A 15,421-nucleotide genomic window follows, 5' to 3' on the forward strand; every position below is an offset into this window, starting at 1 on the left:
TTAGCACTTTACTGGCAAGTGAAGTGCACTCAAGCCTTGTGAAGCCAATTGAGGAACTACTTGATGGGGAAATAGTGGCTCTGGTCACAAAAACTGACAACGGATGGGAGAGCGGTGTGCTGACCACATCCTTCTCCATATCCGCATCCAGTGATGCCTGTGGGCTGAGGGGGGGATGACAATCAGTCAGTACTGTTGACCCTTCGAGGCCTGCTCAGATGGAGTTAGTTAAAAGAAATGAATGCTCACGAGTACAACAAAACTTGGAAGGTCAGCTCTAAATCCAACAGTCAGCAAGTTATTGTCTCAAGTGTGTTTTAATTGTCTTGTCCGACACAAATGGTAAGATTACAAGATACAAAGTGTGACAAGCTTCAAACAGCAATACAGGGTCAATTGCAATGAGACCTTCCTTTTTGCAGTCATATGGTATGATTCATTCCACAAACAAAGAACTGGAAGTGATACAGTTCACTTTTCATACTGAATTTCTATATGGCTACCTTGAGGAAGAAATATATATATATAGAAGTACCTGAAGGGCTGGTGATTGACACAAAGAATCCTGTGGTCTGTAAGCTTGAGAAACTGCCACACAACCTAAAGAAAGCTAGACGTTTCTCGAACCAGGTTGTACAGACTTTCTGGTATAGCAGGCCACAAACCTCTCACAGACTACGCAAGGGAAAAAAAATTGGTCCAGCTATATGCAAACTGCCACATCTCACTCTGTAATTTGTGCTTCCTACCTGTTCCTGTTCGATCCATTCTAGGTTTAATTCGAGACCTTCTCAGAGTAGGGACAGTGAATGTTTACAACAAGGTCTATGAGACAAGAACAAAAAATGTTTGTATGCAATAAAATGATTACTGCATAAGATTTTGGAATATTGTTATTGACCGATGAGGATAAAGTAAATGCTTTCATGTCCACAGAAACACACAAAATTGTTGGTTACCTTCAACTCCAAAAGTTCAGCACTCTACTGAAGAGGCTGATGAAGCTCACTGATTTGGGATATGTACTGTAGGATACATGAAACACTGATGTCAGAATAATGTTGTTCCCTGCAGGCGCACATGTAAATTTCCTTGTCATGACTGCATATTTGCATAAGTTCAAAAATAATGTACCATGAGACAAGTTGTTGTTATGAATTGGGATGCCCTCACCCCGGTGATAGTTACACTTGCCTGGCTAGTAAGAGTGAAGTTATACAAGGGCTGATGCTTTGCTTTCTGGAGGGAATGAAATATGACTAAAGAAAACCTCTCTTTTACAAGAATGATTGGTGATATGTGGGCACTATCAGATCAGTGGTCTGTGCACCACCTTCTAGATTTTCTTTTGAAGTGTAATTTTCAAGCAAATGACACTGACTCATGCTTATTCTGTGCCACAATCAGTAGTGAAGTTGTTTCGTTAAAGTTATTTGTAGATGAGTGACTTACAACCTCAAAGTACAGGAAAATGATTAGTAAAATTGGTTGTCACATCACTAAAAGGATCATTTTGTATTAGAATCTGAGATAGTCATTGTTTAGTTGGCATGGAAATTGAGGAGACTGTGCAAGAAAGAAGATGTTAATACATCAATGTGAGTACATGAGAAGAATAATTGAGAAGTTCAGAATGGTCCATGTAAATTGTTTGAGTGTTCCAGCCAATCCTCAATCCTCATGTCAGTTTATTACCCACTAACAAAGTATCTGAGGTTGATAGAATATCGTACTGTGCAAAAATTGAATCACTCTGGTTTTTTCCGTTGTCATGCAACCAGATATTTTGTTTGCAGTGAAAAGTGTGAGCAAGTTTTTGAATGATGATAATAATGCAAATTAGTAAATGGTAAAGATAATTTTCCATCAACTGATCAAAATAAAAGGTTAATGTATAGAGTACCCCAAATGTAGGTAGTTGGTTATACGGATGCTGTTTATGCAGGTGACCTTATATCACAAGAATTTATTTGTTCCTTTGCATTCAAAATTTGGCATTGTAAAAGGGCAAAACCTGTCACTAAAATAGTGGAAATGTTGAAAAAGCTTTATGTGCTTGCATGTAACTTCAGTTCTGTCAACACAAAGCTCCTGCTTTTTGGAGATGTGCTCATATTTGTTCTTTGGTTTTGATTATTATATTTTAAAGCAACCATTGTACAGGACACTAGTTCAGTCAAATAAATAAGTGATTTAGTTGAGTCAACCGTCGTAAAGGACACTAATTCAGTCAAATGTTTCATTATAATACTTATGCAGAGAATACATCTGTTTTACAAGTTTCTCTTACTGTATTTCGTAAATGGATGCTTTTGATGAATAGAAAATATACACTGTTAAGAGATTCATGATATATGTTTGTGATTTGTGGATTAGTGGACACATTTGTTATCTTAAATTTAGCAGGTTTACTAGCACTAACCAATATTGTTCACACATTTTTGTATTAGATATGAGTACAGGTAATCTGTAATTGACTTTATCTTTTAAACCTCAGTACTTTAAGCCATTGCCACAAATTTACCAAGTTTGATAGTCAGAGACACCTATTTATAACTACTATCTGGTACAGTTAGTGGAATAAGTCATTTATACCACATGTCCATGAATAATAAATAATAATGTTAGAGAACATTTTTGCTTTGTTCTTACAGATACCAGGTTTTTCAGAAATAAGTACAGAAGATTTGTGGGATAATAGGTTGGACATAGGCAATCATTTAAGTAAATGAATATGGGGTCTCTGATGCATATTTACCTCAAAAAGTCATCAGTCTGACTGGCAATGTGATAACTGGTGGTACATATCCGTAAGTTTAATTCTCTCTCTCTCTCTCTCTCTCTCTCTCTCTCTCTCTCTCTCTCTCTCTCCTCTCGGTCATCATCTCCATCAAAGAGGCACATTACAGGGAGATTTCCATGCTTGAGGTGATCACAGAGTGTACATAATCAAATTTTCGAGGAATGAGTTCTACAAATACTCGACAACAGTATTTCATTTCAGATAGCGTACGCTCCATTGCCCGTGCTGTAAATCCTAATTCTAGCAGTGTTTGGAGAACTCTGTGTGATGATCATTGTCATCCCTACAAGTCGTATAAGGTACAGGACCGTCTACCCACTGATTTTCCAATTCAGAATGGCTTTGTCATATGGTTTTTACAGCAAAGAATGCTAACTCCTGACCATGCAAACACTGTTCTGTGGACTGATGAACTGACTTTCACCCATGAGTGAGTGTTCAACAGTCGCAACTCTCATGGATGGTCTTGTGAAAATCATTCAGGTACGGCTGTTCAACTTTTTAAGGAATGATTTTCAGTTAATGTTTGGGCTGGAATTATTCACAACCAAGTAGTGCAGTCTTACATTCTTTCACACCACTCTTCCACTGGTTGTGTTTACTGTGTATTTCTGAAACATTTTCTTCCTGGTCTTCATGAAGATGTGCCACTTCAAACCAGAAGACAAATGTGCTTCCAGTATCATGGGGTGCCTTCCCATTTCACAAATTGAGTGAGAAGATGCTTGGACAGACAATATCCTTGACACTGAACTGGACATAATAGACCTTTTCACTGGCCTGCAAGATCCTCAGACCTCATACCAGCTGATTTTTATCTTTGGAGCCATGCGAGGGCTCTTGTGTAACAAATTCCTGTAAACACTATGGAAGAACACATAGCTCGAATTGTTGTTGCTGCAGGAGATGTCCGAGATCAAGCCAATGAAACATTACCCAATATCCATCATTCTGTGGTTCGATGGCTTGAGTTATGCTGTCAAGCCAGTGGTGCCCACTTTGAGTATTTACTGCAGTAATTACAATATATAGTGATGTTCACTCCAGGCAAAGCAAATGCACTTTGGTGTTGTCTGTTGCACCAACTATGAGGGAGAGACCCCTTGTTTGTATACTTAAAATGATTACCTGTGTATTTTGACACCATTTTGCACGTAAATTCTTTTCTAATTATTGTGACTTAATAATAGGATAGCTTCCAGAGCCATTACCATGTCCAAAAAACGTTTTCTGGTTAGATGACCACATATCATGTTGTTATGCAGACCAATATCTTGGTAATTGCCGCAAATGTTGTGCATCAGATGAATGTATTAATACTCTATATCCTGTATTTTCCTTTTATTAGCTGTGAGTGAATGATAAAAATAATACTACTCATTACTTTTCATATTCTGGAATCATAAATGTCATCTGATAAGACAATCAAGCTCTAGCCTTCATATCTCACAGACTGGGTTTTGTGCTTATTTGATCTGTTCAGTTTTACATGCATGTTGTAGATTGCTGTTGGTAATGCCTGTCTCTGGTCTATTTCTTCTTATACCTGTGTCTCTCTCTTTCTTTCTGTAACTTAGAGGAAGGTAATTGCAGTTTCAGGAATTCAAGATTCACTTTTTATCACACACTTCAGTTGATCATACTATTAACCTCATTCAGTTAAATAAATCTTTTATCACAGTATTTTGAATAAGGATAGATACAAAATGGCGTGATGGAAGACTTATCACTGGAAACAAGTAGATAAGCTACATTCACTGATGAGCCAAAAAATCATTACCATCTGCTTAACAGCATGTTGATCCTCCTCTGGAATGCAATACACAAGTGAGTCTGCATGCCATGGGATCAGAGGTATGTGGGGCTAGACATCTATGCACAGGTGATGCAATTACAAGCCAAGATTTGTGGGCATGTAGCTGGTGCCAAATAGCATCCCAGTATGTTTTTATCAGGTTTAAATAAGGCAAATATGGTAGCCAAGATATTAGAGTGAGTTCACTCTCATGCTCTTCAAACCACTGCAGCACAATTGTGGTCTTGTGACGCAGACAGTTATCATGCTAAAACATGCTGCCACCAGCTGGGAAGACATGAAGCACAAAGAGATGCAGGTGGCCCACCATAATGTTCACATAGTCAATAGCTGTCTAGGTGCCTTCAATTACTACCACAGATTCCTGGGAAGCCCACATGAATGCCCCCACAGCATTATACTTGCTCCCAGTGGACTGTGTCTGTGGCGTGGTGCACATTTTAGCAGGCGTTCACCTGGATGACAGCATAACAGGACACAACTGTGTACCTAATGTAGCAAGAAACTTGAGTAATCATCCCAGGTGACACAATTTTCATTGATTCCTGGTCCAGTCTGAGTCAGCCTGTGCATGCTGCAGTCATAATTGATGATGCTATTGGGTCAACATAGGAAAACGGGAAGTGAAGAAGACTGGGATTTAATATCCCATCAATGTCCACATCATTAGAGATGAAGCATAAGCTTGTACTGTTTCAAGGATGGAGAAGGAAACTGGCCAGGCCCTGTCAAATGAAAAATCCCAGTATTTGACTGGAATGACTATGGGAACTAAGATGGCTGGATGCAGATTAGAGGCATGGATGGTCCTCCCAAATGCGAGTCCAATGTTCTAACGACAGCATCAGACAAACAGTCAACCAGGTTGACTATTTCTGAGATGCCTGCCCATGCGCCAAGCCATTATAATTGACCTTTGCAAAAATCACTTATATCAGTGGATTTTCCCATTTGCAACCCATATCGTCACTAGAATGATTTCTCATTTCTCTGTGTTCCACATATATATTTTTGTTACCACATTACATGTTCCACAATACCACATCCAGTCTTGCACTGGGCAGTGGTAATGATAATGATGATGAAGAAGAAGATAATAATAATAATAATAACAATAATAATAATAATAACAACCTGACATCATACTTACCAATAAAAAGAAGAAATTAACACAACTAATCGAAATATCCATACCCAATACAACAAATATACAGAAGAAAACAGGAGAAAAAATTGAAAAATACATCCAACTGGCTGAGGAAGTCAAGGACATGTGGCATCAGGATAAAGTTGACATTATACCAATTATACTATCAACTACAGGATTCATATCACACAATATCCACCAGTACATCAACACAATACAGCTACATCCAAACATATATATACAACTACAGAAATCTGTAATTATTGATACATGTTCAATTACTCGAAAGTTCCTAAATGCAATGTAACATATACCGTACAGTTAAAAGGAAGTCACGCTTGATCAAGGTCCGCGTCACCTTCCATTTTTAACCAGACATAACGTCTGAGAAAGGAAAGTAATAACAATAACACAGTCTGAAAGAAAGTAAAGAATAACCATTCAAAACTATGTCTTAGATTGTTGCCTTTTGCAGACAACTGATCATTAAATTGGGCAGTGCACACTATGTGCAATATCAGAACAATACATACTTGTTGACAGCTGTGTCCCATGCAGCTGCTATCAGAGAATTGGCAACAAAGTCCACTGGCAGAAGATCAGTATGCATGTTACCGTCACCTCGCAATGACCGCAGGATTCCCGAGGAAGCTCCAATTAATAATCCCATAGGTCCATTATGGGTATCCACCCATCCTGGGAAGGGGTCTTTCAAGGCAGGACAAACTGTTATGAGAAAAGAATGACAAATATTGACAAAGCTTTGTAACATTATAGACACTAATAAACAGAAATACTCTGCACAATCTTAATGAAATGAGCATGCCCACTTCAGAGCTAAATAATGATAGAAAATATTCAGTATTATCGTAGATAATAGAAAGGTCCTTAAATTGTAGTGACAGTCTTTTAATTTCTATTTCTTCTGTTCTGTGTCTTTAAAGAGCTCTCAGGTGAATCATTTTACAGAGCTATAGAGTAATACATATGAGGGCGTGCTGCAAAGTAATACCTCAGAAATTTTTACGTGAAAACTCTTAAACATTTTTAAATAAAACAAACTTAATTAGTGTTCTAAGTCTTTATGCTTCATGTCCACATATTTATTACTCAACATAGTCACTCTAGTGATGAACACATTTCTCCAAACGAGAGGCCGCTTATTGATACTGTCACTGTAAAATGTTTGACTTAGTTGGTCCAACTACAGCCTCATGTCTGCTTGCACCACTCAATCACTATCAAAATGAAGTTGTTAAAGATGTGGTAAGTTTTCTACAATGGAAACTCCAGGTAGGACTAACAATAACGTAGGGAAAAATAGACTGCTACTTGCTATAAACAAGACATGTTAAGTTGCAGACAGGCATCATTAAAGGACACTTACATAAAGGTTTTGGATGGGGCCAAAAGCTTTACGCAAGTGTCTTCCTTAATCGTGCCTGTCTGCAACTTAATGTGTCTTCTTTATGGTAAGTAGCAATCTATGTTTTCCCACATTGTTGGTACTCTTCTGGAAAAAGATGAAAACTGGATGGGGCCAAGTTGGGACTGTATGGAAGATGATCGATGACAGTGAACCTGAGGTGTCAGATTGTCGCAGCACTCGTGTGTGGTTTGATGTTGTCATGCTGAAGGAGAGAGTGCTCCATGTGTGGACAAACTCTTCAAATGTGTGCTTTTAGTTTTCTGATGGTCTTGTAGTACACCAGCATAGCTAGGTTACATGCTGTCATATTACACACTACAATTTAGAACCCTCTAGCAGCAAAGAGTTTGCACAGTTTGAAGCCCTCTAGTGACAGGTGGTTGCAATTTGAGTCAGTGAAGTGGGAAAGTTGACCGAGTAATATGCATCAGATGTAATATATCAACCAATCTTGAGAAGAGAATGAAAAATTCAGAGTCATTACTTTCCAGTACTCTCTCTCATAAGCTTATACAGTTTCTGATCGACAGTATCCAGACATTCCTTTGTATGTGTAACTGATGAATAGATATTACAATAGGAGACCATACAGTACAAAAGAAGGCAAGGTGTATTGTGTTGTCAATAGAGAAGCAGTAATGGGTCTTTTAGGAGAGGTCAGTAATTTTGAATGTGGAATACTCACTGAACGTCATCTGATTAACAAACCCATCAGGGACATTTCAATCATCCTAAAGCTGTCCAAGCCGATTATTGCTAGTTGATTGTGAAAGAACAGCCACAGCTAAACCAAGACCATGCAGACATCATGTAGTGCCAGACAGAGATCATCAACCATCGTGGAGGCTGGTTGTAAAAATGGCATGAAATCAGGGCAAGGATCACTTGTGAGTCTCAGAATGTTATCAGCAGTCCGTCCAGCACAATGGGTTTTTTTTTTTTTTTTTTTTTTTTTTTTTTTTTTTTTTTTTTTTTTTTTTTTTTTTTTTTTTTTGTGGTTTTAGGGCGCACAACTTCAATGGTCATTAGCGCCCTGACTACTCTAAGAATGCACCGCGAGGCACAAGTTGACCACAACAACTAAAAGGGAAAACACGATAAAAGACAGACTGACAGGCATAGGATTAAAAAACAGCATCATCAAATGTCCTTAGCGAGGTGTGTCAAATTGATAAAACGAAGAACACGAGCAGCTGCTCGTGGGTCATCCGCTAAAATGGCATCTAAAGTATTTGGCAGGTTAAGATCGAGGCGCAGTGTGTTAAGATCTGGACAGGACATTAAAATGTGTCTAACCGTCAGCAAGTGCCCACATGGGCAGAACGGCGCCGGCGCAGCCGTCAGCAGATGGCGATGGCTGAACCGGCAGTGTCCAATTCTTAACCGGGCTAAAACGACCTCCCCCCGCCGAGAAGGGTGTGAGGACGTCGTCCAAGCCACGGGAAGAGGTTTTAAGGCCCGAAGCTTGTTGTCGGTAAGTGCAGCCCAATCGGCATGCCACAGAGATAAGATGCGCCGACAAATCACCCTGCTAAAATCGGACGAAGGGACGCAACAAGAAGCTGTCCGAGGCTGGAGGACCGCAGCCTTGGCCGCGGCATCTGCAGCTTCGTTCCCAGGGATACCGACATGGCCAGGAACCCACATAAAGCTAACTGGAGAACCGACGTCCACCAGCTGCTGAAGAGAGCGTTGGATCCGGTGTACGAAAGGGTGAACCGGGTACGGATCACTGAGGCTCTGGATGGCGCTCAGGGAATCTGAGCAGATGACATAAGCAGAATGTCGGTGGCGGCAGATGTAAAGAACAGCCTGGTAGAGGGCAAAGAGCTCAGCTGTGAAGATAGAACAATGGCCATGGAGCCGGTATTTGAAACTTTGTGCCTCGACAATAAAGGAACACCCGACCCCGTCATTGGTCTTAGAGCCATCTGTATAAATGAAAGTCATGTCGATGAACTTCGAACGAAGTTCCAAAAAACGGGAGTGGTAGACCGAACTGGGGGTGACCTCTTTTGGGAGCGAGCTGAGGTCAAGGTGAACGCGGACCTGAGCCTGGAGCCAAGGTGGCGTGCGGCTCTCGACCACTCGAAAGGTTGCAGGGAGTGAAAAATTAAGGTGTTGAAGGAGGCGACGAAAGCGAACTCCAGGGGGTAGCAGGGCAGAGACATACAACCCGTATTGACGGTCAAGAGAGTCGTCAAAAAAGGAACGATAAGACGGATGGTCGGGCATTGACAGTAGCCGACAGGCATACCGACAAAGCAGTATATCGCGCCGGTAGGTGAGTGGCAATTCGCCAGCGTCAGCATGAAGACTCTCTACGGGACTGGTATAAAATGCTCCGATCGCAAGTCGTAAACCCCGATGTTGTATGGAGTTGAGGCGGCGTAAGATGGATGGCCGTGCAGAGGAGTATACGAAGCTCCCATAATCCAGCTTGGAGCGGACGATCGACCGATATAGACGAAGTAGGACGGTTCGATCCGCTCCCCACGACAGACCACTGAGAACACGGAGGACATTTAAAGAACGGGTACAACGGGCGGCCGAATATGACACATGTGGAGAGCAGCTAAGTTTCCTGTCAAATGTAAGGCCTAAAAATTTGGTTGTCTCCACGATTGGGAGAGCAACGGGACCGAGTCGTAAGGACGGTGGGAGAAACTCTTTGTAGCGCCAGAAGTTAATACAGACCGTCTTCTCGGCAGAAAAACGGAAGCCATTGGCGACACTCCAGGAGTAAAGACGGTCAAGAGAACGCTGAAGACAGCGCTCCAGGACACGTGTACACTGCGCGCTGCAATAGATGGTAAAATCGTCCACGAAAAGGGAGCCTGATACATCAGCTGGGAGGCAATCCATTATTGGATTGATCGCGATGGCGAAGAGAGCGACGCTCAAAACTGAGCCCTGTGGCACCCCATTCTCCTGGCGAAAGGTGTCGGACAGGACAGAACCCACACGTACCCTGAACTGTCAATCCATTAAAAAGGAACGAATAAAAAGAGGGAGGCGACCGCGAAGGCCCCATGTATGCATGGTGCGGAGAATGCCCGCCTTCCAACAGGTGTCGTAAGCCTTCTCCAAATCAAAGAACACAGCCGCGGTTGGGCGCTTCTGCAAGAAGTTATTCATAATGAAGGTCGACAAGGTAACCAGATGGTCAACAGCAGAGCGGCGCCTACGAAATCCACATTGTACATTGGTAAGTAGGCGTCGAGACTCGAGCAGCCAAACCAATCGAGAGTTAACCATTCACTCCATCACTTTACAGACACAGCTGGTAAGCGAGATAGGTCGATAACTGGAAGGCAAGTGCTTGTCCTTCCCCGGCTTAGGAATCGGGACAACAATAGACTCGCGCCAGCATGCGGGAACATGTCCCTCAATCCAGATGCGATTGTATGTACGAAGAAGAAAACCTTTACCCGCAGGAGAAAGGTTCTTCAGCATCTGAATATGAATAGAATCTGGCCCTGGAGCAGAGGACCGTGATCGGCCAAGTGCGTTTTCGAGTTCCCGCATGGTGAATGGGGCATTATAACTTTCACAATTCGAGGAGCGGAAGTTAGGTGGCCTAGCCTCCTCTGCCTGTTTGCGGGGGAGGAAGGCAGGGTGGTAATGAGCGGAGCTCGAAACCTCTGCGAAAAAGCGGCCGAAGGCATTGGAGACAGCCTCAGGGGCCACAAGGACGTCATTCGTGACCTTCAAGCCAGAAACTGGTGAGTGGACCTTAGTGCCAGATAGCCGGCGCAGGCTACCCCAGACAACAGAAGAAGGAGTAAAACTGTTGAAGGTGCTTGTGAAAGCAGCCCAGCTGGCTTTCTTGCTTTCTTTGATAATACGACGACACTGAGCACGTAATTGTTTATAATTGATACAACTCGCCACTGTAGGGTGGCGTTTAAATGTGCGTAAAGCACGTCGACGAGCACGTAAAGCGTCTCTACATGCTGCGGTCCACCAGGGGACCGGTACGCGACGTGGAGAAGAAGTAGGGTGAGGGATGGAATATTCAGCAGCAGCGAGAATGACTTCCGTGAGGTGTGCGACCTGACGATCACAGCTTGTAAAGGTTTGATCCTGAAAGGTCGCCCTGGAAGAGAAGAGCCCCCAGTCTGCCTTGGAGATGGTCCAATTAGAGAAGCACGGAGAGGGGGTATGCTGCAGGAGATGGATAACACACGGGAAGTGGTCGCTCGAATATGTATCAGAAAGTGCATACCACTCAAACCGGCGTGCAAGTTGGGGAGTACATATAGAGAGGTCTAAATGGGAATAGGTGTGAGATGTGTCCGAAAGAAAAGTAGGGGCGCCAGTATTGAGGCAGACAAGATCGAGCTGGTTGAAAAGGTCGGCTAACAAGGAGCCCCTCGGGCAGGATGCTGGAGAGCCCCAAAGGGGATGGTGGGCATTGAAGTCTCCAGTTAACAAAAATGGTGCAGGTAGCTGAGCAATAAGGTGCATCACGTCTGCCCTGGTAACGGCAGATGACGATGGAGTGTAAACGGTACAAAAGGAAAACGTAAAAGTGGGGAGAGTAATGCGGATGGCAACTGCCTGCAGGCCGGTGTGCAACGTGATGGGATCGTAGTAAATATCATCCCGGACCAGCAACATAACCCCTCCATGAGCTGGGATACCTACCACAGGGGGTAGGTCAAAACGCACAGAGGTGTAGTGTGCCAAGGCAATTTGATCGCATGGGCGTAGCTTCGTTTCCTGGAGGGCTACGACGAGCGGACGGTGCAAGCGGAGCAGCAACTTCAAGTCCTCTCGGTTGGAGCGAATGCTGCGAATATTCCAGTGAATAAGTGCCATCGTAAGAAGAGGAAGATGAGAGAAGTGGTCACCTCGAAGGCCGCTTAGGGCCTGGCTTCGAGCGAGCACTGCCGCCGCTATCAGTAGGCGGACAGTCATCGTCCATTGGGTCTATAGGGTCATCGGCCATCTCGGGAGGATGGCCGGGAGGGGGAGCTTCCTCCGCCAGTGAACGGCCAGATGTACGGCTACCAGCGGTGCAGCCAGGCGAAACGGATGACGGCCTGGGGCGGCAACCGCTGGGTGGCGCAGGAGAAGAAATGCGCCGTGGCGGAGAAGGAGAACTGTGCTTCCTATGCGCCTTTTTGGAAGGACGTGTAGTGGAAGGACCGGTCGAAGGCTGGGAGGTCGAGGTACGGAGGAAGTCTGCACGGGATGGTTCCTTCTTGAAGGCCCGTGCATCTGACTTCGATGTCTTCGTCTTAGCAGAAGCTGAGGAAGGTGCTCGTGTCTGTGGGGTGATGGGAGGAAGAGGAGACGTCGACCGCGCGATCTTAGCACTGGCCGAACGGACGACCGTGGTGCTGAAGGTCAGATCGCATGTCTGGGTTGCTACCTCCCGGGTAGTCCGAGGAGAGGCGAGGACAGTACTGTATTTCCCCGCTGGGAGCAGCGTGGGCTTCCTACTAGCCAATAGCTTGCGAGCAGCCGAGGTGGACACTTTCTCTTTGACCCGAATTTCTTGGATACAGCGTTCTTCCTTATAGACAGGACAGTCGCGGGAGGATGCGGCATGGTCACCCTGACAGTTCACACAACGAGGAGACGGAGGTGGACAGTCACCCTCATGGGCATCCCTGCCACAAGTGACACATTTAGCCGCATTGGAACAAGACTGTCGAGTGTGATTGAAACGCTGACACTGGTAGCAGCGCGTAGGTGTCGGGACATAGGGGCGAACAGAAATAACCTCGTAGCCCGCCTTGATGCGCGATGGCAGCTTAACACTATCGAAGGTCAAGAAAATTGTCCGGTTCGGTACAAGGTCATTGTTGACCTTTTTCATGACCCTATGGACAGCCGTCATGCCCTGCTCAGCGAGGAATGATTGAAGCTCCTCGTCAGTCAACCCGTCGAGGGAGCTAGTATAGACTACACCACGAGACGAATTCAAAGTTCGGTGGGCCTCCACCCGGACAGGGAACATGTACAGGAGGGTGGCCCGAAGCAGTTTTTGTGCCTGAAAGGCACTCTCAGTTTCTAGTAATAAGGTGCCGTTACGCAACCTGGTACAAGATTTGACAGATCCGGCTATGGCATCTACGCCCTTCTGAATAACGAAAGGGTTGACAGAGGAAAAATCCTTTCCGTCCTCAGATCGAGAAACTACGAGGAACTGTGGGGCAGGCGGTAGTACTTTTGTCACTGTTGGCTGGTCACGTTTCCGTTTTTGGGTCGAAGTCGAAAGAGATGGAGTAGAATCCATTGCGGAGGAATCCCCCATGATTGCCAGCGTCTCCGATGGCGCACTCCTTCCTTGTGGGGACCCTCTCAGAGGGCACTCCCGCCTTAGGTGAATGTTTACACCTCAGGTCACACCTCCCGAGAAACAGACGGAGGGACCAATCGGCATGGTCAGAAGGTATCAGCTCAGGCAATCACCCCTCCCCGGGCCTGGCCTTTACCAGGGGGTACGCGCGTGCCTTACATGTCTACCCAGGGCGGGGACTTACGCGTTACCCCGTCACCGGCTACGCGTGCGAACGCGTGGGTCGGCCTTCAGGCACGCACAGGGAGGAAGGAAGAAGAGGAAAAAGAAGAGAGAGGGAGAAAGAGGACAGACTGTCTCAAACGCCGAGGCGGAGACCAGAGAAGGCAAGGAGAAGAAGGCAATGAGAAAGCAAGGAGAAGAAGGCAATGAGAAGGCAAGGAGAAGAAGGCAATGAGAAGGCAAGGAGAAAAAGGCAATGAGAAGGCAAGGAGAAAAAGGCAATGAGAAGGCAAGGAGAAAAAGGCAATGAGAAGGCAAGGAGAAAAAGGCAATGAGAAGGCAAGGAGAAGTCAAGGGAAAGAGTAAGGAAGACAGTGAGGTGGAGAAGAGCAAAGAAAGGAACCAACAAAAGGAAGGAAGAAACGAGAAGTGAAAAACCAAAAAGACCACGATGATAGGTCGTGGAACCGTCCGTCTCCGGACGTAGGCGCTAACTACTCCCGTGAGGGGGATGGACTCCTTTTAGTCGCCTCTTACGACAGGCAGGAATACCGCGGGCCTATTCTAATCCCCGGACCTGCAGGGGGGCAGCACAATGGTGGTGTACAGGAAGTTAAAAAGAATGGAGTGCAATGGTTGGGCAGCTCTTCATAAGCCATACATCTCTGTAGTGACTGCTGGGTGAAACTTGAGGTGGTGTCAAAGAGCAACATCACTGGACAATGGATGACTGGAAACAAATGATTTGGAGTGATGAACCACTGTCACTGTAAATCATCCTGGCAGATTAAAACTGTTTGCTGAACTGAGACTCGAACTCGTGACCTTTGCCTTTCACGGGCAAGTGCTCTACTGACAGATACCCAAGCGTGACTCGTGGCCCACCCTCACAGCTTTACTTCCGCCAGTACTTCATTTCTGACTTTCCAAACTCTGCAGAAGGTCTACTGCACACAGTTTTAATCTGCCGGGAAGTTTCATGTCAACTCACACTCCACTGCAGACTGAAAATTTCATTTTGGAAACATCGCCTAGGCTGTGGATAAGCTATGCCTCCATATCCTTTCTTCCAGGACTGCTAGTCTAGCAAGTTTCGTGGGAGACCACCTGCAATGCACAGAAAGTAGGCGATGAGGTACTGGTGGAAGTAAAACTGTCAGGACAGGTTGTGAGTCGTGATTGGGTAGCTCTGTCAGTGGAGCACTACACCATCAAAGGCAAAGGTCCTGTGTTCGAATCTTAGTCCGACAAGCAGTTTAAAGTGCCAGGAAGTTTCATATCAGGGTACATTCCACTGAAAATTTCATTCCAACAGTGTCATTATAACTTATCACAATCCAAAGGAAGAGTTTGAATTTGACGAATGCCTGGTGAATGATATCTGCTGTCACATATAGGACCAACAGTGAAGTAAGGAGGTGATGGTGCTATGGTATCCAGGGGTTTTTCATGGTCAGGATATGGCCCTTTATTATGCTTAAGAAAATACTAAATGTGGAAGAATATGAACACATTTTACAGCAATGTGTACTGTGTACAGTAGAAGAGCAGTGTGGGTATGATGATAGTTTGTATCAAACAGTGGAAAATCCAGGATGGAATGTAACAATATTATAAGAAGAAAAGTTGCTACTCACCATATATCAGAGATGCTGAGTTGCAGATGTTATTGTTGTTGTTGTTATGGTCTTCAGTCCTGAGACTGGTTTGATGCAGCTCTCCATGCTACTCTATCCTGTGGAAGCTTCTTC

At 44.5% G+C, this 15,421-nt stretch overlaps 1 protein-coding gene across 1 annotated transcript in view; it reads right to left on the reverse strand.

Moving 5' to 3' along the window:
- LOC124545946 (putative fatty acyl-CoA reductase CG5065) overlaps positions 1-15,421 on the reverse strand; it is a 140,377-nt gene that overhangs the window by 60,596 nt on the left and 64,360 nt on the right. Inside the window, exon 4 of the mRNA XM_047124907.1 lies at positions 6,300-6,492. Coding sequence (XP_046980863.1) covers positions 6,300-6,492 — 193 coding nt within the window. The remainder of the gene's footprint in view (positions 1-6,299; positions 6,493-15,421) is intronic.

This window comes from Schistocerca americana, chromosome 8 (assembly GCF_021461395.2).
Source record: "Schistocerca americana isolate TAMUIC-IGC-003095 chromosome 8, iqSchAmer2.1, whole genome shotgun sequence".
Taxonomy (NCBI): Eukaryota; Metazoa; Arthropoda; class Insecta; order Orthoptera; family Acrididae; genus Schistocerca; species Schistocerca americana.